Source organism: Anomalospiza imberbis, chromosome 9 (assembly GCF_031753505.1).
Source record: "Anomalospiza imberbis isolate Cuckoo-Finch-1a 21T00152 chromosome 9, ASM3175350v1, whole genome shotgun sequence".
Lineage (NCBI taxonomy): Eukaryota > Metazoa > Chordata > Aves > Passeriformes > Viduidae > Anomalospiza > Anomalospiza imberbis.
Window position 1 is genome coordinate 1,328,999 of NC_089689.1, and position 26,122 is coordinate 1,355,120.

Consider the following 26,122-nt stretch of genomic DNA (forward strand, 5'->3'; position numbering starts at 1 on the left):
TGTTCATCTCGTCGTAAAATAAGCCGTGTTTGCAGGGCAGGGACAGAGGCCTGTGTGTGCTGTGTGGCCTGAGTCCAGGCTGATCCGCCAAGTCCTTGTTTCTACGTCATGTGGGTGGGGTGTGCTCTACTTCAGATTTTGAAACGTGATGGAGAAGATTGCTCCTGCTCCCAGCCAGCTATTTTCATTTGAAACCACTATTTGGTATTAAATCAGTCTAGTTATCTTTGGAACCTATTGTTCCCCTCCACTTCTTTTTTTTTTTTCCAATCTTTTTTTTTTTGTTTCTGTCTTTGTTTGAATATGTTGAGATGATCTTATCAAAGCAGAAGCATTGCTGGTTGACTGAACACTTTGTGAAAACTGCAACGAGGGAAGTGTGATTTTAAGGGCGGGTTTATTTTCAGTATTTTCAAAATTATACAGCTGGGGTAAGCAATCTAAAGTAACTTAGGGCTCTACTCAAGAGAGTTCTTCTGGTTTTCTCTACAAAACTAATATGCAGGAGAAACTGGTCGAGGAGTTACTTCAAAATGCTCTAAAATTACTGCTGTTTTGCCTTTCAAGGTACAAGTGTGTCTGCGACCCAGGCTGGATAGGAGATTACTGTTCAACAGAAGGGAATGAATGTAAATCAAACCCATGCCAGAATGGAGGAACTTGTGAGGATCTGTTGAATGGATACAGATGTACCTGTAGGAAGGGATTCAAAGGTGAAAATTCAGAAAATATTTGTTATCTTTTCCCTTTTTACTTCATTGCACCTTTAGAGAAATTTCTTTTCATTAAACTTTGTGGAAATAGTAATCAAGATGGGAAATGCCATGGCTGTATGAGGTTAAATTAGTCAGTTCCTGTAGACATGATGCAGTAATAGAATACTTGGCAAGGGCTTGTCTAAGCCTTGCTTGGAATCATTAAAAAATGTCCTGTTGGAAGCTTAGCTTAATTTTCTTTGTAAATTATGAAATCTACATAAATGCCCTGGAAATTGGAGGGACGTTAAACTCAAAATGACCATGGCTGCCTCTACACCGAGTCCATGAGGAGGGCTCTGCTCTCCTTTTCCTTCTGCTGAGATTTTTCAAAATGTGGCAGTGCTGCCCACGGTGGTGTGGGATAGTCATGTGAGTTACAACCTCTTTGTTCATTCTTCCAAGAAGCACCAAGCTCTTAGCAGCACATTCTTCTGCTTTTTCCCATTCTGTTCTCCAGGTGTGAACTGCCAGGTAGTGGTTTCTCCTTGTTCCCCTAATCCTTGTGAGAACTCGGGAATCTGCCAAGAATCTCCTGACTCTGAAGGCTACACCTGCCAATGTGCCCCTGGCTGGGAAGGTAAGGTGGATGGGGAACACGCTGTGCTTTCAGTGCTGAGCAGTGCTGGCCCTGAGCCTCCTGGCCATTGCTTTGTGAGGGGTCTCACCCTTGGACTCTGCACGTTTTCAGGGGAAAGATGCACGGTGGATATTGATGAGTGTCTCTCCAAGCCCTGCAAGAACCATGCCCTGTGCCACAACATCCAGGGCAGTTACCTGTGCGAGTGTCGGCCTGGCTTCACCGGAGGGGACTGTGACAGCAACATTGATGACTGCCTGTCAAGTGGGTATCAGCACTTTGCTCAGTGTTTTCCAGTCTTTCCCAAAAATAAATTTGCTGACTGCTGTTTGACAGATTCCTAAGGGTCTTTTATGATCTCTTGCCAAAAGGAAAAAAACCACCAAACTTCACTTTTCTAATGTTTGAGGCAGTCCAAATCCATCATGTTCAGCTGCTAGAAATGGACCACGGTGTCCTAACTGATGGCAGCTGTTGTTCCCAGATCCTTAACTTGAAAAGGCCCTTAGAGTTTACATACTTTAATAAGAAGCACTGTTAAATGCAAAATTGTATTTGCCTGGAATTTTAATCCATCAAGGCTAAGTGCCACTGCAGGGCTTACCTGTATTTCAACGTTCAGTTTGATTGAGGTGTGGTGGGAATCTGGGGTATATCAGTCCTTCCTGAAATGTCTGTCTGACATTAATATTCTGGGAAGAGTGGGTCCTGTTGCAGTTCCAGTTAATCCATATTTGAAAACAAATTAAGCAGCAGGAAGGCCCTCTCTTCTGGAATAGGGTAGCCCATACATGGATGAGTACTGGAACAGCTCAAATTGCAAGAAAACAAGTATTAATTTCATGTCCTTGACACTGCTGTTTATAAGGGAAACCAAATGCATAGTAGCTTCTTTTTCTTACTGGGCATATTCTGTATCATCATCAGATAAAATCAGAGTCTCCTGAGAAATGTCTCGTGTTTAAAATGAGAAATGTCTCGTGTTTAAAAGTTCATCTGTTACTGTTTGAAAAGTGCTTTATCAAACCTTGGAGGAGTTCATAATGCTGTAATTCTTAGATTGGCCAGGTCTTTAAAAAAACCCAACCAAATGAACTGAAAAACCCAAAACAACCACCCCAAAAAACCCCAAAAAACACAAAAAAAAAAAAACCCAAAACAAAACCACCAAAAAAAACCAATCCCCTGTTTTTTGCTATCAGCTTAAAACTAAAATGGAGTTTTGAAGACTTTAGGTGTGAACTTAGCAAATTCTGTTTTGCATTGGAAAAAAAATGTAAATTCATGACTGCTGTAAAGAAGGATCCAAACAAGTCTATTAGCAAAAGTTACCGTGGGAGCCCCCAAAGCAGCACTCAAAGAACTTCTGAGGTGTCTGGCTCAGCCTGAGCTTTTAATTCCTTCTTTCTGAGCAGACAGGTACAGTACCAAAAGTGTCACAGTGCAGTGACCCAGAGCTTTGCTTACTGAAGCCAACAAAATCATTGCCTGTCCTGTTAGTTTTTGTGTGGGTGCCTGAAGATAAAAACGTTTTCCCTCTGGAACAGCTGGGACATCTCTCTCCCTCCTCCCAAGTGTTCTGAGAGCTGTGGGATTCACCCCGTGTTGTCTTAGGCAGCACACCCATGAGGCTGAAGAAGCATTTCACATTGCTGCCACAGCTGATTTCATTTAGCATAACAAAAACCTTCCATGCCTTGAGCCAAATGTCTTTAATCTATGAAGCAAACAAACCCTCCAACAACAGGAACTTATTGAAAAGTTGATACCCAAGTCTCCTTCCTCTGCCAGTAAATGTGTGGCACAGAGAATTAATGCACAGCTTTTGGCTTCACTCATACATGGCTGACTGCCACAGACACAACATTTCATAGCTGCCAGGGGTCTTGCTTTGAATGTGCTTTTTCTCTGCAGTAGTCAAATGACCTTTAAATGGATGCAGGTGTGTCTCATAATACAAATTCTTAACATGTGAGCATATTTCTCAGTCAAAAAATGAGCTTTAATTACCTTTCACATTTCTTTTCTTCATTTCCCAGTAAACAGAATTAGCTTCTGATACTTAGGATAAACTGTAAATTTTTGGTGGGTCTATTTGCATTTTCAAGTTCATATTTTAGCAGTACTTAAAAGTAGTCCTAAATCCAAAAATTGGCTTGGTAACCTATTTTTCAACCCCCCTTGCTTTCTCCCTTTTTCCTCCCCCCTCCCAGTTTCCCTCTCTGCCTTCGTATATTAGGCTTTTGCTCTGTGGAATGCAGAGTAGAAAAGGAATCTGGCTTCAGGAATGTGGGTCTTAAATCCAAACGTGGAAGGAGAAAAGCAGGAAGAAATTACTGAACGGCAGAAATCTTTCGGGCAGATTGCTACTTGTGGAAGCAGAAGGAATACCGTAGTAGGAGGTGGCTTAGATCAAAAAACAGTGGTATGCAAGTAGCAAGAGCGTGGCAGGGATAAGGAAGATGTCAAGAAATGCAGTGACTGAGGAGAATCCATGGTGGTGTAGGAGTTTGTGAGCTTTTCTGCCAGCCTTTCCCCAACCAGTCTGTGATGCTGGGAAAAATGTCAAGTGCTCAGTAATGCATAAGTGCTCATATATGTGCTAATATTCACATACACATTTGATTTGACTGCACTGCTCTCATGCTGAAAATTAAGCACACAAGTTCTCTCCTGTGTTAAGCAGAATCTGGAAAAGAGAGACTGTGCTGAGTTCTCTGATGAATAAAACTTGGTAAAGGAAGAAGAAACACTTGCTGCTCTGTTTTTCTTGTATCAGTAGGCATCTGTCACAAAAGCAGTATTTGAATTTTAAACTGAGAGGCTTTGGGTTTTGGTTGAACAAATTCCAGCAGAGAAACCTTTAGGCCCTGAAGGTTGGCCTTGATCCACACCTCCTTGTAAATTTCTAATTGAAAATGCTTTGCAGCTACCTGTTCCATAAAGAGGCTGAGAAAAACCTGTCCGTATTCTGGGCTGTGTGGCCCCTTTTTTTTCCATAGGAATGACTGCTCTAGGCCTGGCCCCTCACTGTCACCCATTGTAACACTCGCTGTGGTGCCTCTGTCCTAGATCCCTGCCAGAACGGAGCCTCGTGCGTGGATGGGATCGACTCCTTCTCGTGCATCTGCCTGCCCGGATTTCACGGGGATAAATGTCAGACGGACACCAACGAGTGTCTGAGTGAGCCCTGCAGGAACGGGGGCACCTGCACCCACTACGTCAACAGCTACACCTGCAAGTGCCCGCCGGGCTTCGAGGGAACCAACTGCGAGAGCAACGTCGACGAGTGCACTGACAGGTGAGGCACCTGCGCTCTCTGCTGCTCCTGCCCTCCTGCTCGCGAGCAGCTTCTGACCAGGGCAATCCTCCTTTCCTGCCATTTGTCACAGGCATACTCGTGATTCTCGCAAGGAAAGCTGGCTTAGCTGAAACACAGTTGCCTGGTCCTCAGTTTCTTCTAACGTTCTTCCAACAGTTCCGTTACAGGATGAACGTGGCGGTGTTTAACGGAAGTTAAAACAGGGGTGCTTAGCTTATTGAAATGTAAATAATTCATATAATAATTCACTATCACATAGGGGAGGGGAAATAATTGGTTACGAATGGTTACTCTGTTGAGAAATACAAAAGCTGCAAAAATGGAAGCAATGGCCAACTTAGAAAAGCAGCGAAAATAAATTATTCCTGAGTTGTTGACAACAAATAGTATGAAGAAGAAACCAGGAGAAACACTAAATCCACTAAATTCTGTATTGGAAAGATTTAATCATCAGAGATCTTTTAATGCTCGCAAAAAAAAAAATTGGATGTGGTTTAGCAGTGTCGAGATAAAACCTGAGGTCATTCTAAAGGGGGAGGTGTGGAACTGAGTTAAAATGCTCAACAGCTGGTCCTAATATAAATGGTTCATGGGGTAGTTTTAAGAGCTCTTTGAGAGTTAAACATGTGATTCCATCATCTGCCTGCATATTTATTTTAAGCTTTGTTAGGATTGATGTAACTTCAGATTCTCAAATGGGAAAAAATTCTAACAATTTCTTTAAAACTTGCAGTGGTTAAAAAATAATTAAGAAGTTCTTGGTTCTAGTCTAGTTACCAGAGACAAATTATGCAAAGCTCTTGGTTTTCTCAAGTATTTTCTGCACAAATAGGAAAGATCTTTCCTACCTTTTATAAAATAGCATTTGAGGAGGAGGTATTTCAATATCTTTTTCTTAAGAGCAGGGTTGTGTCACTGATGAGGGTGTGTTTAATTTGCACAACAGTTGTTGAATGGAGTGAAGTATGCTGGGTGTTTTAGCAGAACTCCTGGCTCTTCCTTGAGGTTCATCCTGTTTTTGTTATCAGTCAGGACAGGAACCAGTCTTGCAGGTATGAATTAAGGATGTAGCAATTTTCAACGCTCTGCCAAGCTAAACCAGTCACACCTTCTCAACCAAAATTACCGAGCTGTGCTTAAGAGCACTGTGGTGGTTGGCTAATTTGAATGTGGGTCAAATGATTGTTCCGTGTGTTGTGTGAGAAGCTGCCTGTGAGAGAGTGCCCTCTCCTTTTGGTACCTGGTTTCAGTGAAACACACCAGGTGAATGGCAGCTCCTCTGTCTTCCCTGCTTTGCCAAAAGTGGAAACGGCAGTTTGCTCTCCCTCTAAAACAGAATTCAGCCCCCAAGACAGAGGAACTTCTCTGCTGAGCAGTTTAATGTTTGTAATGTTTGATAAGTAGGTTAATGTTGACATCTCTACCGTAATCGCAGTCAGAATTTCGATATTTAAAACTTGCTTCCCTGCACTGTGAGTTCAGGGAGGTGAGTTGTCGGAACCCAGAATGTCCCTTGGACACTCTTGGATGTTCCAGGCCCGGGTCAGAAGCATCTGAGACCCTGGAATGCAGCCACAGACCCCTGTGGCTTTGAACCTGATCCATGGAACAATTTACCAACCTTGCAGGAAGAACAAGAAATCACACAAGTTCAGATATTATAGTAGAAGTAGTCACAAAGTGAGAGGAAGAATTTTTGAGTGCTGTACAGGGGGGTTTTAGGCCTTGTACAGAGGGGTCTGAGTTTTGTACATGGGGGTCAGAAGTTCTAAGATGGAGGGATTTGGGCGTGTCCTGTCCTCTTTCCTTCTCCTTCCTAACCTCCATGTTCTTGGTGATGTTGGCACTCACAGATTGGTTTAGAGTAGAATGTCACTGTTCAATACAGGTGGTGGGCATTGGGGAAAAACCGTAAACATTTAACACACAATGAATGATATAAAAGAGGGCACCAGCCCCCTGGGAGGGCAGTGTGCCTTGCCTGACTGCTGAACGGACCGCAGCAGCTCAGGGAGAAATCTTTCAGATAACACACAATAAACTACCTTGAGACCAGACGACTGAAGACCACTGAGTCTTTGGAAGCTCGGGTTGGAGGAGAGACTTTTCCACCTTTCCAGGCCACCCCAACCAGGGGGTGAGGCCCAACAACAACAGACCCCGCAGTGAGTCAGGGGCTCCTCTCGTTGAAATACCCTTTGACAGGCACAAAGCGGATAGCAGACATGAATTTGGTTTGTGTACTCTATCAAACCGATTATCTCAAGTCTCATCTAGCATTATTCTCAGAGGAGCAGGAGTTCCTTTACAAGGAAAACTGAGTCAGTTTTGCATGACACATCAATTCTCCAAACTTTCCCAGTGCCTTCTCCCTAGGACACCTAATCTGGCAGAATTTCTTATGATCAGAAGAGTGGGGGGAAGGGGGATAATTCCTTTGATCTGAATTCTGCCAGGGCATGTATGAGTAGTTTTACAAATCAGGAGTTAAAATTCTCATGAGAAGAGAAAGAAGGGATTTAGCAATACCAATACTTTCACATAATTTCAGTGAAGAACATGCTTGTGTTTTGCATGTTGTATGAACTTTTTCCTTGAGAAACCATACCCCTGATTCCTTTGAAGATTTTAAAAAAAAAAGGCAAATTGTTTTGTTTCTCATAATTTGTAATACAATTGTAATTTGTAATAAAATGTATCAGTTTGAGCAAGCCACACGAGGTAGTGTTTGTGGTCACATTGAAGCTGGGGAGGTTTCATTAAATTAGTTGCATCCATCATAATGACTCATTAAAACCCTGCTTTACTTTCTTGTTCTGCTGAGGTAAAAGTGAGCTGGAGGGTGAGCTGGAATTCCCTAGGATTGCTGTTTTCTGGCTGATACTTCTTCAGCCAGAAGTTAGCAGTGATCAAAAGATCCTGTTATCTGCTTTTCTCCCTAATTTCAGTCACATTTATGTTCCTTTTTGTCTGTGAGCTCATTGCATTTTGTCTCAGCTTACCTTTCTTCCTCCTCCCTTGCAGCTCCTGTTTCAATGGAGGCACTTGTGTGGATGGAATCAATTCCTTCACCTGCCAGTGCCCCCTGGGCTTCACGGGACCTTTCTGCCTGACGGAAATCAACGAGTGTGACTCCCATCCCTGCCTCAACAGGGGCACCTGTGTGGACAGCCTGGGCACATACAGGTGTATATGTCCCTTGGGCTACACTGGCAAGAACTGCAAGGTGGGTGACTCGTTGTGGCGTTGTTGTTTGAGCTGTCCAGCAGCAGAGGTGACATGGGAGAGGTGTGAGGTGCCAAACATGGCTGAGCTCTTGTTCCTTCAGTCCTGGGGAGGGCTGGTTGGCCCATTAGGTGCCCCTGTTCAAAACTGGAAAACACAGAAGGGCTGGAAGAGACTTTAGAGATCGTCTAGTTCTATCCCCTGTCTATTTGCAAGGAGGAGAAAAGTGGTTATTGATGAGAACAGGTGTCACTGGAACTTTCTAGATTCGTTTCCTTAAATGAAAACCAGCTGTTGCCCTGGAAAATGGCTCCATTTCATTCAAAGCATGAAATTGTCCTGATTGAAGACAGTCCTGTATTAAAAAAAAAAAAAGAAACAACAAACAAACCAGCAAACAAGCACAAAAGAACCCCAGAATATCAGTCTGATTAGCAGGACTTAGATTTAACAGGTTCATTCTTTACAGTTACAGGGAGGTAAATTGTAATCAGGGTTGATAGTAAATCTTTCTTCATGAAAAGCCATAAAATGTTTTGAGGCAGTAAATGACGTGCTTGTCCTATTCACAACCTCAATAAAAATCTCCAGCCTACATGCACACTTAAGTTCAGGCATTTTCCAGTTTTCCACAGGAGCTGCAAACCCTGTATACTGTAAATGACTGACTAGTGCCTATTAAAAACTCTAACTTGGCATGGCACAGTGGAAACAAAATGATGTTTTTCAAATCAGAATTCTTTTTGATTCTGTTCTTATCAAAACAGCAAGAATGATGTGAGACTATTTTTGCTTTTGGAATGGTAAACTCTGTATGGGCTTCCTTTACCAACAGGCTTAAGTGCTGCCATTAAAAAAAAAAGGTGAATTTCTTGAATTGCTGGAAAACTGCATTTTTGTAAGAATTTTGCAGCTCTCTTTCATGCCAACATGTCTTTGTAAAGCAGTGAGTGCTGGAAAGAAGCATTTCAGTGGCAGTGGGGGAGGTGCTTTTTCAGAAGTATGTTGCTAGACATTAAATTGTCAGGTCTGCTTCTAGGTATTGCTAATGGAGGAAGTGAATGCAAAGTAATGAAGTGATAGAAAAAAGCAACCCCTCTGCTGCCCTAATTATGCATTCTGGGCACAGCACTTAAACCTTATTGGGAGAATTAGCATTGAGAGTGATGGTGAAGTACTGTGAAGTTCAGTAGTTCCTCTTCTGTTACGTTTGCTTTGTTTTTACTGGAGAAAAGGATTAATGTTCCTTTCCCCAGATTAAACGCTGTGCATTCTCAGAAGGTCTGCTTTATGTTCAGAGGAGCTTGATTGTAATGTATTACCCATTTTATACGAGGAACCAGAACTTTCTAAATTTAGCTAAGTACTACTCAAAGCTGGATTGGGGAGATTTATAGATTGCAGCTACACTGTAGTTCTTGTCTTAGTGGTAAACTGGCTTGACCTAATTAGCAAAGCTAAATAAGCAGCACAAAATCAGACAATGATTCATAAGTTTTAGAATTTGCATGTAAAACAGTCAGCTACTCATTACAAATGCAGAAGCAAGAGGCTCGGTGTTTTTTCTTCTTCACGCTCAACTACATGTGATAAAACTTAATTCCAAGTTTCCTTTTGGTTGCCTGTGAAAGCACAGATTTTTTTTTTTACTTTAATCTTTGTGAGGAGACAGTTTGCATCTGAAAAGCAGAACTTTCTGCAATTGAAATTGCATTTTACAGCCAAAGTTCGGTGCTAGTCACTTTAAAAACCTCACCCTACCTCAAGTCAGCTTGAAATCAAATAAATAACTGTATTAATTTGAAGATAAAAAGCTTAAAAAGGAAATTATGGTTAGTGGCTGACTTATATTACAACAGACAGTTATTTTGGGTCTTAACTTCCATATGATGATTTACTGAGTTTTAGACTCTTTGTTTCTATATGAGAAATCAAGAAAAGCAATATACTTTGGTCCATCCTCAGTTCATAAAACTGTTGTGGGGTTTCAGTTGAATCTTGGAAGACACAAAAAGGCAGGCAGACCATAGTGTGCAACAAGTGGGGCCAAAAGGAGGTATGGTGAGCTAATGATAGAAATGGAAAGTGTGGATGAAAATATGGAACACATCTGTCATCCACAGAAAGCGGTGAAGATGGGGGGAGTTAAGGAGAATAGCTGGAAGCCTCCTGCTAGCGTGGAACTAGAAAGCTAATCTGAGATAAAAGCCAATTTTCTCAAACTGAGACAGTCAAAGATCCAGCTTCATGGTGAGGTGTGAGGATTTTGAAATAATGCTGCCATCTGGGGTTTATTCCTCTATACACTTGCACTTTCCCAGGCATATGAGACTGTCGGTGAAGTACCTGGCTTAGCTTGGGAAGGACTGTCCTGCTCTTCCAGGTGCCACGGGAACCTGTACTGCAGAACTCCCATTCCTTGCCTCTTGAACTTGTTCTCTGAGTGCTGTTTCTCCTGCATTTGCCATGTCTCACGTGGGTTGTTTGCTCTGCAGTCTCTCGTGGATCTGTGCAGCAAGTCTCCCTGTAAGAACAAAGGCACGTGTGTGCAGACCCTGGCCCAGACCCGGTGTGTGTGCCCGCCCGGCTGGACCGGCGCCTACTGCGACGTGCCCAGCGTCTCGTGCCAGGTGGCAGCTTCACAGAGAGGTAAATCAGCATCCTGTGTGCTTCAGCATCTCCTTCCCCCTGCACCTGGGCACAGCCCAGAGAGCTTTGCCTCTAGGCGGTCGCTTCTCAAGTAAAAATACTCTCTGCCAAGGGTGTGTTTGGGAGCCAAGACTTCCTCGATTCTCCCCGTCACAAAAATGGCAGAAAGGAAGAATGAAATACTACATGAGGCCTCAGAGTTTCAGTAGTACTGTTTTACATGGACTGCCTTTTTGGAAAATGCATCAGCTCTTCATGCCAAACCCCATGCAGGCTAAACCTCAGGTTTCTGCTAAACCCCAGGCAGGCCAGGTTTAAGACATGTCCTTCTACGAGAAAGGCATCTTGGAACTCATAAGTGTTTTTGCAGAGAATACTGATTACTGCGAGCACTATTTAGCCATATAGGTTGTACCATGGCCCTTCAAAGTAGTAATTTTCTACTTCAGATGATGTATATGGAAAACATTTGGTTTTTAAGTGAGTTTTGTCTGGTAACATGGCTTGTAGCCCAGGCAGATGGACACTGTCATGCCACTTTTGTCCAGGAAATCCAGACAAGCAGATTCAGTGTCAAAGGAGAAAGGTGTCAAGCTCCCATACCTTTTGGGGACATTCTAGGTACCAACACTGAACCTTTGTAGAGCAGCAATAGTATTTCAGATATGTATTCACCAGCCAGTGCTAAAGTAACACAGCAGTACAAATTGTGCCGGTGTTGAATGCAGTGACCCAAAGAGGACAGAGCAGTGACTTTGTAAGCCAGTTTTGGTTTTGATCCACTGTAATTTAAGGAGTAACTTTTCAATTTTAAAGTTGCAACTTTTCAATTTGTTGGGCCTACCCATATCCATTCCTGTCTGAGCTACCAGCACTGGCAGCAAGCGCATTTTTTGTGTTTGCTGACCTGATTTACCTCTGCTCCAGGAGTCCCTGTGGACCAGCTGTGCCAGCACTCTGGTCACTGCCTCAACGTGGGCAACACCCACCACTGCCAGTGCCAGGTGGGTTACACGGGCAGCTACTGCGAGGTGCAGCTGGATGAGTGTGACTCCAGCCCCTGCCAGAACGGAGCCACCTGCCGGGACCACCTGGGCGGATACCAGTGCGAGGTAAGCCGGGGATTTGCTGGGAAGAGGGGTGAATACTTCGGGCACAGTGAAACAACAGCATCAGAGGGAGTCAGAAACACCTGCAAGTGGTAAGGTACCTTCAAATAGGGGATAAAAGCAGCCTGCACCTGGAAGGAGTTTTTAATTTGGCTGTAGCAAAAACAGTGCTCCTGAGAGGTTTTTAAGAATGAATTAGGAGGTGTGGTTGGAAGGAGCTGTGGTTGATGAGCATTGCACTCTTTGTGTCATTGGAGAGGGGGTTCTTATCTGGAAAGGCTTTTTGCCTGAGGTGTGGTTTATATTAAAATATTTGTAAAGTGTGGTGAAGGAATATTGTATTTTCCCTGTTGGATGGGGCAAAGTATCCCTTGCCTCCCAGGGTGGGAAATGCTTTCCACTGCTTTCTGTTTCATAATGCTGATGCAGAGAGCAGTGTAGGCCATGAGATTGTTGTATATCAGCCTCCCTAGGCTTTTTGGAATGGTAGAACACCTTGGAAGCCCATGTCCAGAGGGAAAGGATGAGTTTTATCTAAACCTTAAGCCAAAACTACTAAGCCAGCTTCAGTGCTGGAGGGTATCATCATTTGATCTGCTCTGTTTTGCAGCAATGTAATCACTTGAATTCAAATTTGCAGTGCCCTGTTACGTGTCACAGGTGGAGTTGTGTGTTTAAGCTGCTGGCTGTGCAGCCCTTGAAATCACTTGCAGTTGCTCAGCTACAAAGGCAGTCCTCACCCGCCCCGCTGAGGCTCCTCTGTGGGTGTTAGCCTTTCTGAGACATCTGCTGGAAGACCACTGACGCTCCTTTCTGTGCCGGCAGTGTGTGGCTGGATACCAGGGTGTCAACTGCGAGTACGAGGTGGACGAGTGCCAGTTCCAGCCCTGCCAGAACGGAGGGACCTGCATCGACCTGGTCAATCACTTCAAGTGCTCCTGCCCACCAGGAACTCGGGGTAGGAACTCAGCGATTGAGTGAATGTTACAAGAGGGAATTTTCCTCTCTGACTGCTGGTTTCACGAGACACGGTTAAAAGGGAATGCATTCTGTTCTTTGAAGAATGTTCCCAAAGTACACTGGATCCCTTGGGATACATATTTTCTCTTTAAAAATAAATGCTGCTTTTTTCCCTCCCTTTTAATTTTTTTTCTTTTAAAGGAATAGGTCGTGGCAGTGTCCCTTGGGAATGTGTGAGCCATCTTTGGCAATGTGGATGTATGAGATTGCTGTTAAGGTCTCTCCCAGACCTATCTCTTTTGATACAGTAAATCCAAAGTTTCTTTTTGGCTGAGGTGCTATGAAATAAGTAGGAAACTTTCTTAGTTCTTGAACAACTTCCAGTGTCCTATACTTGCTTAAATTTTTGCCGTTCATTGTCCTCTGTCCTGGAGTCTGTGGTGGAAAAGAAGTTGAGTGCCTCCAGGCTACCCTAAACTATTTCAACATATTTGAGTTCTTTGACTAAAAGCTCCTCAGGGGAAAAAAATTGAAAAAAAAAAAAAAAAAAAAAAAAAAACCCCAAAAAAGTAGTCCACAGTTTACATCACAAGTTTTCAGTAAGCATGATTCCACAGCCTGTTTATTGTCAAGCTTTTAAAACCTAGCCTTCCCTTTTATATCTTACCTATGAACCTGGCTTCTACTTTTGAAAATATTCAGAATTTAACATTTTAACCCATCAGTAAATACTTTCTCACTTCATGTTCTTTTTTACGCTTATTTCTCAAGTCAGTTAAAAATTTTACATTGCTCTGAACTTTTTCTTCCTGAAGTGTACTATCTCAGTGTTGGCAAAATCTTCAGATGTCAGATAGAACGAAATTCTTTTTCATAAAGTAAATTTAAGTACAGTTATAAAATAATATATTTAATAAAATATATTTTATTAAATAATATATAAAATAATATATTTGCCTCTTGCCAATGCATATCACCAGTTCATTCAGTTTACTGTGGCTTTCAGCACATCCCCCCATTCTGGATAAGTATTTATTTCATTTTAAATCATTTCACTACTAATTCTTCATGTATTGTTCTTAATATTATTCTTTAATTAAAAGAAAAAAAAAAAAAGAAAAAAGTGCAATAAAACCAAAGCAGAAACAAACCTGCTTTTTAGGTCTCTACATCCAAGAATGTATTTAGGTACCAGTATCTGCGTTGCCAGAATTTCTGTATTCCACTAAATTGCCCGCCATCCTTTGAGAGGTTCTGAGTGTACTGCTTTTAATCCTTCAGTCTGTCTTTGTTGAGATGGATTACTTTCTGGATGTGACAGTTTTGTGGGTTTTTTTTCTTTTTTTTTTTTTTTTTTTTTTGTAAATGAAAGGAATTGGAGGAGACTTGATACAATTATTTAGGATAGTAAAACTTAGCTTTTCTCCCTGGCCCAGTTTGTAATTAGTACTTTACTGATGCCAGTATAAGCATCCTCCATATTTGGGTGAAGGATTTTTCTTGCTCTGGTTGGAACAACAGCAATAAACTTGCTCATCTTCCCCTCTCTGCCCTTGTGCAGTGAAAGCAGAACCAGCACCAGACCTTGTCCCTTGAAAGGAAATCCCACAGGGAGGAGAAGAAATTGCCCTCCCTGGCTGCCGGTGGGGGTTTGCTGTAAGTCCCCAGGAGCCAGACTGGAGAAATCAGTGTTTTATCACAACTGCTTTTTTTTTGTTGGGTTGCTGTTGCTTATTTTAATGCTGTTGCTACAAATGCTCTTTGCCCAGTTCCAGGGTAGCCTGGTGGCAGCTTGTGGCCTGTCAAGGCCAGCACAGGGCTCCCAGGCTCTGCTTAGTCTCAGGGCTAAATCAAGTGCATCTTTTTTGGGCTTGGTTTGGTTTTGTGTTTTTAATTATGCCCTTAAATTAAGTCAAGTATGAAAGCTGCCAAATACCAGGACAGCGTAGTGTTGAGGACAGCCTGGATGTGAAACACATGTACCCTAAGCCTGCTCTGAAGCTGGCTGTCTGCAGAGGGCGTGGAATGTTTTAAACTGGGATCTTTACCTGCTTATTTCAGGGACTGTGTGTGTCATGGCCTTAAAACTTGATGAGCAGTGCAGGTGATGCCTGAAGAGGCTCCCTAGAACAGAGCCTGGGCAGAGTTAAAGGAATAAAGTAGGGATTTATTAAAAGAACTTCAAAGGATACACCTTGGGCAGTACAAGAGCCCGGCTGTGGTTACAGCCAAGATGGACCCCAGGTCATGAGTTTTCACCCTTTTATAAGTTTTGGTCCATTTCCATCTTGGGGTTCATTGTCCAATTCCAGCTCCAGGTGATGCAGTCCCATCCTCCCAGTCTGCTCTCCTCAATTCCCTGTTGTTTGCACTTTTTGGGCTGAAGCTGCAGCGGTGTCCTTGGTTCTGGGCTGGAAAAGGATTGTTTTGTGAAAATGATTGTTTTGTGTGCCTGAGCTGTGAGGAGAACTCGCCAACACTTTATATGCAGTTCAGAGTTACACACTAATGCAGTACAGAATCTGGAAAACATGACAGCTCAAACTTAAGGCACCACAGGAAAGGCAGCCACAGCACGGTGTCCCCAAGCTGTCCCTCTTTCCTGTGCTGCAGGCCGCTTCTGTGAGGAGAACGTGGATGACTGCATCTCGGACGCAGGAGCTCCCCGCTGCTTCAACGGGGGGCAGTGCATTGACCAGATCGGGGGCTACAGCTGCCTCTGTCCCCAGGGCTTTGCAGGGGAGCGCTGCGAGGGGGACATCAACGAGTGCCTCTCCAACCCCTGCAACCCTCGAGGGAGCCTGGACTGTGTCCAGCTGACAAACGATTATCGGTGCATCTGCCGTAGTGCTTTCACTGGTGAGTAGTCATAAACATGCTTTGGTTTCATGGCAGTATCTTGAGAAATGGTGGTTCTAATCCCTTCCTGGCAGTGCTGTTATCTACCCACTTCTCTTCACAATGTCTGATTGTTTCCCTACAACGTGTTTCAATTTTTAAACCCGTCTTTCTTTTAAAACTTCTAAGAAATTTGGCTTCCAGAGCTGTCTCAGATGAAGGAATCCCCTGAGATGCTTGGCTTCCAGGACTTCTCTTTCCTTGTGGTACTTTTCTTGCCTTCATAATTTCACGTTTCTAATATTGAAAGTGTAACAGTTCATGTGTCAGCTTATCTGTGACTTCTCCTTTTGCAAAGCAGCCATGTGAATTATAAATCAGCGTCATGGTATCATAATTTGCTTTTGGCCTCCTTTTCTACTCCTTGCTGCCTTTCCTCCTTGCACTGGTTACATGGTCAGGATGGAGTATTCTATGCGTAGACAGGCTGTACATTCTCAGCTTGGTGATCCTTCCACAATCCAACTTTGAATCACAACTTTGCAAGAATTTCACACTGTGCAGACTTATGTCTCACTCTCTCTAGACCTCCTCTTTGTTAGTATTGCTGCTATTCTGCTTTCTGCCTCCCACTGGGCTTAAGTTTGGTCTAATAGTCTCCAGATGTGTCTTAACTTTCAGCTTTCCATTTTCCATGTCAGTTTAACTTCTTATGCATTCAGTTTTCCTCCATTAAAACCTTTTACTTTCCCTGCTTAGCAGTCACTTTTCCTGCATGCTTTACCAGCAGTTTTTACACTTTTTCTTAAAATTTAAAGATGCTGTGATTTTTCCACTGAATTTGTGAGTTTCAGATGCAAAGAAATCACAAAGATATATGTTTGAAGAATTCATGCAGTAGCTTTTGAAAGCATTACTTATCCTGCCAAAAGAAGTTCCTGAAAGAGTGATGTATGAGGGAAGTGGAGCTGGTGGGACACTGGTGCAGGCCACCAGATGGGTTTATTTTAAGCCTGTCTGTTAAGGTTGCTGTTATGAATTATGCCTCATGTGGCTTCTGACCCTCATGGAAGGGTTGCTGGATCTTGTGCTGTGGGGAGTGCAGGCCTGCTGCACCCCAGGAGGAGCAGAGAGAGCTGCTGTGTGTCAGACATGAAGTCTGTCTGGAAATGTTAGGCACAAAGGGGGAGCATGCTTCCTCCTCTAGCTGTCTGTCTTCTGCACATTCCCCACTGACCCTTCTGCCTGGGAGGGGACAGGGTGGCTTTGCTGTGGTCTGTGACTGGTGGGATGCCAGAACTCTGTGGGCCATCCTGCCCTGTCTGCTCCTGTCTGCAAAGTCTTGGCTGCACATGTCTGGAGACTTCTATTAATATTTTCCTAGGGGGGTCCGAGTCATGCTGAGATCATCCCCAACTTTTAGAAATTTGGTGTCAGCTTGACTCTGGGAGTTGCTGCAAAGCATGTGAGTGCAGTAAGATCTCTGTGTGGCTGATCAGTCTGAGGAGACTCTGCTTGGTTCTCCTGTTCACTCGTGGTACATATGGTCCTGAGGCTTGTTCCTCATGTTACAGTGTGATTTGCCATTGGACTCATTAAGCATCTTCCAAAAAGTAAAGAAGTCTTAGGAACCACCAAACTGGTGTGGTACATCACTCTGTGCCTGGCTGACTTGGGGATGACAACAGCACATTCTGCCTTTGTGCTGTGTTGTGAGTGTTCTTGAGGAGGCAGACACGGTCAGCTGCATCCAAATGCACCTTGTGGATTCTGGGGCTGTGCCTTCCTCTTTACTGCTTAGGCAGCCACGTGGAGACCACACCTTATCCAAAGGGACGCTCCCTCCAAAAAGGTCTCACTGGGGAGACCACACCTTATCCAAAGGGACGCTCCCTCCAAAAAGGTCTCACTGGGGAGACCACGCCTTATCCAAAGGGACGCTCCCTCCAAAAAGGTCTCACTGGGGAGACCACGCCTTATCCAAAGGGATGCTCCCTCCAGAAAGAGTGCTCAGCTCGCCGGTTACTCGCAGGAGTGTTTTGTGTGGTGATGGTTTTTGGAGTGACCACACGCACGTTTCTCTGCTCTCTCTCGCTGTGCTCCGTCCCAGGCCGTCACTGTGAGAGTGTCATCGACGTGTGTCCCCGGAAGCCGTGCCAGAACGGCGGCACCTGCGCTGTGGCCAGCAACATGCCCGATGGCTTCATCTGCCAGTGCCCCCCGGTAAGCGCCCCGTGCTCACACTGCACTGCCTGCCCCAGCTCCAGAGCCCTCTGCCTGGGCTCTCGCTGCTTCACTGCAGGTGAGCACTGGATTCTCGTTACTGGCATCCCTTAGTTTATCTGCTCAGTGGGGAAACCCAGGGCTTCCAGCTGCCCCAGGAGAGTGATGCTGTCTGTTGCTACCCCAAACAAGTATGGTCTTCAAGTATCACAGCTGGCTTTTTTGTCTTAAATCTCCCATTAAATTACATTAGCTTAATTAAATTAACTTTTTTTTTTGCAGTCCTGTGTTTTCTGTGCTTGCTGTACACTTCCCCTTGTTTGTGGCTCTTCTAGGCTGTTTTCAAAATGTAACAGAGCCTTGTGATTTCCTAGTTTATCCGTGAGGTTAGGTCCAGAAAGTCATGGCTCCTGCAGTGAGGCTAGAAGAGTTACAGGGGAGACAGGATTTGCACACGTCACCTTGCCTCCAGCCCTCAGAGTGTTGAACAATATGTTTGTGACACTGATTGTTTTGCCTTTTTTTCCAACCCATAGGGTTATTCTGGAGCAAAATGTGAGTTCAGCAGCCACAGCACCTGTGGACAAGTGAAATGCAAGAAGGGGGAGCAGTGCATCCAAACGTCTTCTGGTCCACGGTGCTATTGCCCCAAGCTGTCTGTGGGAGAGGAATGCCAGACACACCCAGGCTGTGCCAGTGCCCCCTGCCAGAATGGGGGCAGCTGCCACCCTCATTCTCAGCCTCCTTACTACTACTGCCAGTGCCCTGCTCACACCCAGGGCAGCCACTGTGAGCAGCCTGTAACTTTCAGCCCGGAGCCTCGAAAATGCCTGGATTTCCAGTGTGCAGAAAAAGCCAGGGATGGCTATTGTGATGAAGACTGTAACACCCATGCGTGCCAGTGGGATGGAGGCGACTGCTCCCTGACAGTGGAGGATCCTTGGGCCAACTGCTCCTCCTCCCTGCCCTGCTGGATGTTTTTCAATGGACAATGTGACGAGTTCTGCAACACGCCCGAGTGCCTGTTTGACAACTTTGAGTGTCAGCAAAATAGCAGGACGTGCAAGTAAGGCGCGATGCTGAGAACGTTTTCTCTGCGTGACTAACACAGCTCCTGCCTGTTGCTCCCTTCTCTCCCATTGTTTCTCTTGCTATCCTTGCTGAAAGCTTGGCATCCAGCAGTTTCTGCTGCTTTGTGTACTTCTTGTCTATTTTTGGAATTTGTGGATAACCTGAGCAATGGTAATGTGTTAACCTGCTTGATGGATGTGCCCTGCTTTCCCTGGAAATGTAAATAAGGAGGCATTTTGCCTTGTCCTAGATTTTAAGTTTTCAGCACTGCCTGCTATCCTGAATTTTGTTCCATACCAGAAATACTTGAATTTTAATCCCAGCTGTATTTGCTGCCTCTGAACATGTTTTCTAGCTTGTTTGTAGTGGCACATCTTGCTCTTCAGTTATTTTTGACAAGTGCTACAGCTTTGCAGTGATGATTCTCCCTCGGTGAGGCAAGAGGTGTTAGTATCTTAGTAAACAGAATAAGCAGTTCTCTGACACTGTTACCAGAATTAAATAATAGGTTCTTGGGGTGTGCTGTGCTTCCTATTTTCACCCTCTCAGGCTGCAAGCTTACAGGATAAGCTGGGTTGTATTTCTTCTCCTGATACCCTAATGATGAGTGTTGTCTTACCTCAAATGATGCTGAAGAGTGCAAGACCCGGGCCCCTAGAGTGCAGGTGTGCTGTGCAGAGCATGTCAGTGCCGTGTGCTGCCCATAAGCCTCTCCCTGCTCCAGGTATGACAAGTACTGTGCAGATCACTACGCAGACGGGCGCTGCGACCAGGGCTGCAACAGCGAGGAGTGCGGCTGGGACGGGCTGGACTGCGCCGGCGACAAGGCCGAGAAGCTGGCAGAGGGCACCCTGATCATCGTGGTCCTGATGCCCCCTGACGAGCTGCTGGGGGACGTCCGCAGCTTCCTGCGCACCCTGGGAACGCTCCTGCACACCAATCTGAGGATTAAGCTGGACTCCCAGGGAAACCCCATGGTGTTCCCGTACTATGGGGAGAAATCGGCGGCGCGGAGCCGTCGGTCGCTCGTGGTGGTTCGCAAGCACAGAGAGCTGGAGCAAGAGGTCATTGGGTGAGTGGATCCCTCTGTCTCCCTCTGGCCTGGTTGTGCTGGTAGCTCTTGCTTGTAGCTGTGTGGGGCTTTCTAGACTTTCTAGGGCTGTAGGCTGTTTTTTCAAATGGGAAAATGCAACGCTATCGCAACTGCCCGGTTCGGCGTTGGGGTACAAAGATTAAGGTAAAACGCTGCTGCAGCTTGACCTACTGCTTTGGCATAAGTTTCTGTCACTGACTGCTGTGCCCTCTTACTGTGTCTCTGCAGCACCAAGGTGTTCCTGGAGATCGACAACCGCCAGTGTGCAGAGGACTCGGAGCAATGCTTTCACAACACAGAAGCTGCTGCAGCTCTCTTAGCTGCTCAGGCCATCAAGGGCATGCTGCCCTATCCTTTTGTGTCTGTCCAAAGTGAGTAATTGGAGAGGAAAAATTGCTTTTTGAGGGAGGCAGTCATCAAACTTGGGCTTGCAAAATACTCAGATTATTGATCATCATCTTCTTGTGTCTTGCTGTTCAGTATGGTTTCCGGGAGGTAATTTGTTTGTCCCCAGTTATAGGACTATGTTTGTGCAAAGTTCACAGAGGGGATGTCTGGTTAGTAAGGCAGGACATTCGTTTAGTCACTTTAATACTTGTAGAATCAGTAATCTCTCATGCTACAGCACTGCAGTGGTGATCTCCACACTAAAACCATTCATGTGCTTTAAGCCATGAATTCAGTGGAAAAGGTGCCATTTAGAGAGAGAGGCTGGGAGGCATTCCTCACTCCAGACTACCAGATGCTTTCTCCTCTGGCAGTGTGTAATCTCTGTGTTTTCTGCTCCATCTCCCTCAGTCTGAGGCTCAACTGCAAACCTGTTCTAGGCTGGCATTATTGCTTTTCCTAGTTGGGTCATTCTTGTATGTTCATGTAGATGAGCTCTCTCTATGCCGATTGAGCGTGGCTGGAGGAAGGAGCAAGATCTTTGGTTCAGCAGCCATGTACTCTAAAAAACACTTGGAGAAACCAGACCAATGAAAGTCAAAAAGAAGTGATATGTACTTACAGCGCTCTCAGTGGAGCCTAAACTCTGTAGAGACAATATGCTCCCTGCGGGAAGGACTGTGCTGAGAAAAGAGAGTCTGTAGGTTGAAGATTGTTGTTTCCACTTTGTTAATCACACTGTGTTTTAACTGGAATTTTTAGGTGAGCCCTTGTTACCACCAAAGACCCAGCTGCTCTACCTGCTTGCTGTGGCAGCTTTGATCATCCTGCTGATCCTTCTCCTGGGCGTGATGATGGCGAAGCGCAAGCGCAAGCACGGCTCTCTGTGGCTCCCAGAGGGCTTCATCCTGCGCAGGGATCCCAGTAACCACAAACGCAGAGAGCCCGTTGGGGAGGATGCTGTTGGACTCAAGTAAGTTTGCATTTAGGCCACTGACATTGTGTTTATTAGTGGCTCGAGGATTTTGAGAATGTGGCTGAAATATGTTTCATCAAAGGCACTTAACTCCTTAGCAAAAGCTTCCTTTTAAACCAGAACTTCTTAGGCTATTCCTATAAATTTAAAAACATCTGGTTTGGACAGAAGAATTTTAATTAACTGTAATGTATAAAAGGCCAGCAAGGAATCTGATCTCCTGGTTTTGTTTGGTTTTCTGACACTGAGCAGTATAGATCAGCAGCCAGGCACAGTTTGCCTAATTTTCTCCTGGAATAGGTGAGACATTTTTAGGTTGATAGATGACAACAAACATCTAATATCTCTAGCTCAATGCATCAAAAATATGACTCATAAGTAATGGAAAGTTTCAAAAGTTTTATGCAGTTTTGGCTTTCTACTGAATTAAACAACTTTGCAGTTCTAAGTGCGTTTAATGCCACTATTGGCTGCCTGAAATTTGTCATTCCTTGGTTCTTCTGTTTGGAAACTACCAAACTTACAAGCACCCCTTTTTTAGTCTCTGCAGGGTAGTGTAAGTAGCAGCAGTAGCACCTGCTCAGGCTGCAAAGTGATATCTTCTCCTTGTTTGTCAGAAATCTGTCAGTCCAGATACCAGAGGGTAACCTGGCCGACCCTGGGACAACTGAGCACTGGGCAGGTGATGGTGGACCTCAGCCAAAGAGAGCCAAGGTAAGGAGCTCCAAGACTTAAATACCATCTGAAGCTGTTGGTGAGACAAGCCATCTGCATTACCTTCCTTTGCTCAAAGCCCCCCTTGGCCTAGGGATTGGTAATATATTATTAATGGTATCTGAGGAGCAAATCCTCAGGTTAACACTGCCACCACAGGCTGGTGGAGAAAGTCAGTGCCTTCTGTTTCAGTGTCCCCTCCCTTCAGCAGCAGAAGGGACAAGAAGGTTAATGTCATGTCTTGCAGTTCAGGCCTGACAATGTTTGGTGAGAATATGAAAGCCGAGAATGCTAAGCAGAAATAAATGGAGACCACCATTAACTTAAAAGGAAACAAGCCCCCCTAAAACAACAAGAGGGCAAACAAAAAACCAAAACGCAGCAAAAATCCCCTCTCAAACCCTGAGAAACCCCACCAAAACTAAGAACACCCCAAGAACTTCGAGTGTCTTTGGCCACTTGATGGGTGTTTTGAAGCAGCTGCTTGTGTGCTGTGCTCAGGCTGAGGACCAGGCCTTGCTGCCAGAAGGGGACGAGCAGATTGACCAGCGCCAGTGGACACAGCAGCACCTGGAGGCAGCAGATGTCTGTGGCAGCACCTCCCTGGCCCTCACACCCCCTCAGGCAGATCAAGAAGTGGATGTTCTGGATGTCAACGTCAGAGGGCCAGGTCAGTACTCGGAGTGTCTCTGTGTCCTACCAGCCTCCTCTGTCGCCTGTGGCTGGGGCTGCTCATGTCACGAATTACATGGAGTACGCAGGAACAGCGGCAGGAATTTTATGGTGCTCAAGGAAAGCACAGTGTGCGCTTCTGAAAAGAAAAGCTGGAAAGGTTAGGCCATGGTCTGTAGCACATGGAATATCATGGAGCCAGGAGGAAAAGTTCACTTAGCAAGAACCTGTAGAATCTTATTTATAACAGTGTGTGTCTAAGCGATATTGTCAGTAATTTTGAATGCTTAATTGTGCTGGAAATAACCCCCAGTTTCTCCAGCTGGTTCACTGCAGATATCTATGCCAGACTTTTCTAAGGACCAACTTAGCAGATTCTGTACCTGAGGTGTCTGTTACCGGTTCAGGAAGCAAGGATGGCCTTTTCCTGAATAAGATGACTTTTTGACAGACAGTCTGTCCTCCTTAGCAGTGTGTGAAGTGTCTGTCCTGAACAGAGCAGTGATGCAGCAAGATTGATCATGATTTTTTTTTATTCCCTGATTTATATCTTCAGCTTATGATGATCAAGTCATTGAATTTATAACAGAACGGTGGACTTTGAAGGTTTCTTTAACATGCAGGCAGGTTTGCTCTCTCTGTTTCAAATGACTAGATGCCCTGGGAACCCTCTCCTGCTTTTTATGAGTGTAGTACTAAAGCTGTAAAAGCTGGTAAGGGGCTGGGTGGATCATCTGGTAATAACTGGTCTCTGGGCTCTGAGAGGAGACAGTTGACCAAGAACTTTATTCTGGTTGGAAGAGCTGCAAACATTGCTCTTGTTCATATGCAGAGAGGTGATGCTGATAATATTGCTGCAATTCCTTTTTCTACTGCGTTTTGTGGGAATATTTCCATGCAATTTAAGGATGACTGGACCCATTCTCTCAGTTCCTTTCTATTGTCTTTTCTGCTCATTGACCCGTTAGCTCTCCTAAATGCAAAGGGAAGGAGAGATTTTTGTGTAACGAGTGTGAGAACATAAACCATCAGTTTCTGCCAAATTTAAGCTTTTCTTTATTTCCCCTATTGAAACTTCGAGCTGTGTGGCAGGGTAAAAGCTTTCCAAGTGCAGGCAATAATGTTCTTAAGACTCCAGATTGCTTATTTTCCTGTTCACCCAAAGCTTTGTCCAACAACAGCAATGAAATTATACTGACCTGTGAGTTGTTTTCCTGCCATCCAGATACAATTGTGACGCTTGCAGCAAGCTGCTCTAAGTTATTCTCTATGTGGCATCACAAACAAGCAGCTGTCAGGGGAAGAAATAATGTTAAAAGTGTGAGAGATGTTGGAATGATGGGTTAGTAAGGAGGGGTGGGATTCCTCACAGTTAATGTGGCTGTTTCTCTGCCCTGGCCGCCCTCACTTTTGCAGGCAGATGGAAAAAATGGGCCCTTCTGAAAGGTAGTTCCCCTCTGTCCCAAGAAGTCTGAAAACTGGATGGTTCACAGCCCAATAATGCTTTGCTGCCCCTAATTAATTACAAAGGGTGTTCAGGCTGACTGATTTGAGTGCAGGTGTCTGGGCTGGAGCCACCTGAAGCTGGGTGAGTTAGATCCTGGCTGCAGGTGCAGGTTGAACAGCAGAGAGCTCTTCTTCAGAGGGGAGAAACATCTCGATGTGCCAAGGGTTTGTGCCCTCCCTTAACCCACCACCTTCTGCAGTCTCTCATATTTAGGGGGATCCAAGATCTCCAGTATCTTCCAGAAGCCTTGCCTAGAGATTTTTCCTGTGGGTTCCTTATATCCCAGTTTTCAATGCCTTGTGCCTGACCTTCAGGAGTACCTGTCTGGTGAACTCCTGACTTTACTACCTCGCTCTGCATTTTACATGTACTCAGGGGCTGTCCTACTGAAAGACAGCAAACAGAAGAGTTTTTCTAGAATGCTGCCACCACCTTTGTCTCCCCATGCTATTCTTTTGCTGTGTCCCCCAGAGCAGTGAGGACATTCTTTTCGCTGGAGTTATTGTGAGTGTGCAACCAGGGTAATGCAATTATAGGCATAACTGGTAACACCACCTATAATTAAAATTGATGAACTGTCTCTATTATATGCCCCTCTTTTTTTTTCAGTTACTGAAACTTCAGTGGTTTAGACTGGAATTTTCCATGCTGGGTGTCTGCCTCCAGCTGGATGCTTTTGGGTTCTTTTCCAGCTCTTTGAGAGAACAAGCTGGAAAGAGGAAAAAAGACATTGTGTCCACAGCTTTTTTTTTTTTCTCTAGTAGTCCATCAAGCACTTAACTTTGACTGTCTAGCTGGATGTGTTTTTGTTAGCCTCATAAAACCAGCCGTGTGTGGCCAACTCGCAAGGCTCTGAAAAGAGCTGCACGTACCTGAGAAGCTCTGTGGAGGGTGGCAGCTAATTATTCCAGGGATTTAATGCTGTGCTGTCCCTGTGGAGAAGCTAGGCACAAAGATCCAGGATAACAGCCGTGATTGAGCACTATCCTGCGAGTGTTTTTTCCCAGAGCTGTGGTGCTGGAGGACAGGCAAGCTCCTTTCTGTGCTCTGTCTCTCTGCTCTTTGTGTTGTGGCAGTACGGAGGAGACCACAGCCTGACTGGAATACTGAGGAGTGTTCATTTGGGACAAGGGAGCAGAGCCAGCAGTGGGAGGGAGAAGCACAAAGGGAGGTATAGCTTTGGAGAGCAGCAGAGAGGGTCTTCAGACAGAACTGGATGGTGGAACTGAACCCGTGCCCATACATTACCACTTTGCTGCTGTCTGTCCAAATCCTGGGAAAGAAGGAGCAGGGCGGGAGGAAGGCTGTGTGTCCTGTGGTGGGGAGCCACTAGGAGGAGCGTGCAGGCTGCTGGAGCCGGGGCAGAGCCTGCTCCTCCAGTGCCCCTGCTGGAACCTAGATTTCTAGAAAGTTTTGGGGCTGTCCTAAAGCAGAGAGCCAGGAAGACTCAGTGATCAGAAGCTGGGAATGGGAGCAGGGCATTAGAGCTGAGTGTGTTAGTTCCAGTAGGAGATATCACCTTGTTTATGTGCACAGAACCCCAGCGTGGCTTTGTGCTCTGTGATAGAGAGCTGTGCAGGTAGAGGAGCTGTTGTTTGTCCCCTGCTTTTCTATGGAATAGATCAGGTACTTGCTGAAAAAATTGTCTTGTGTTTCTGCTGATGGGCTCTAGTGGAGCGATTAGCAGAGTGAGGTTCCCTTCTGTCATCTCAGTCCTTCTTGCTTTCCGGGTGCCCCTGAAGGATGTGCAGGGAAGCAGTAAAATCAACAAGGAAGCATCAGTGTCTACAGCTGCAATTTTGGGGTTTTAGGGAATGTCATGTAACTTTCAGAGGCTGCTGGAACTGATGCACTTGGCAATTTTATGCATTGCTGAAAATATATGGAGATGTTTTAAATCCTAATTATCCTGCATCAAGGAGGTATATAACAAGGGTGAAAAATCAGCAGCACAAGGTGGTCTTCCTGCACTGTCCTCTCTGATTGGTAGGGAGGTAGATTCATCAGAGGGAGATAAGTTAAATTAGAGGTTTGTAGGAGC

General features: G+C 45.0%; 1 protein-coding gene across 1 annotated transcript in view; it reads left to right on the forward strand.

The window, feature by feature from the left end:
* Positions 1–26,122, forward strand: part of NOTCH2 (notch receptor 2) — an 84,624-nt gene that overhangs the window by 52,066 nt on the left and 6,436 nt on the right. The window contains exons 14-29 of the mRNA XM_068199238.1: positions 568–713; positions 1,216–1,335; positions 1,447–1,599; positions 4,408–4,636; positions 7,682–7,883; positions 10,378–10,531; positions 11,459–11,643; positions 12,466–12,598; positions 15,214–15,459; positions 17,549–17,661; positions 18,198–18,727; positions 19,457–19,804; positions 20,054–20,196; positions 20,975–21,185; positions 21,806–21,902; positions 22,404–22,572. Of these exons, the coding sequence (XP_068055339.1) occupies positions 568–713; positions 1,216–1,335; positions 1,447–1,599; positions 4,408–4,636; positions 7,682–7,883; positions 10,378–10,531; positions 11,459–11,643; positions 12,466–12,598; positions 15,214–15,459; positions 17,549–17,661; positions 18,198–18,727; positions 19,457–19,804; positions 20,054–20,196; positions 20,975–21,185; positions 21,806–21,902; positions 22,404–22,572 (3,179 nt within the window). The remainder of the gene's footprint in view (positions 1–567; positions 714–1,215; positions 1,336–1,446; positions 1,600–4,407; positions 4,637–7,681; positions 7,884–10,377; positions 10,532–11,458; positions 11,644–12,465; positions 12,599–15,213; positions 15,460–17,548; positions 17,662–18,197; positions 18,728–19,456; positions 19,805–20,053; positions 20,197–20,974; positions 21,186–21,805; positions 21,903–22,403; positions 22,573–26,122) is intronic.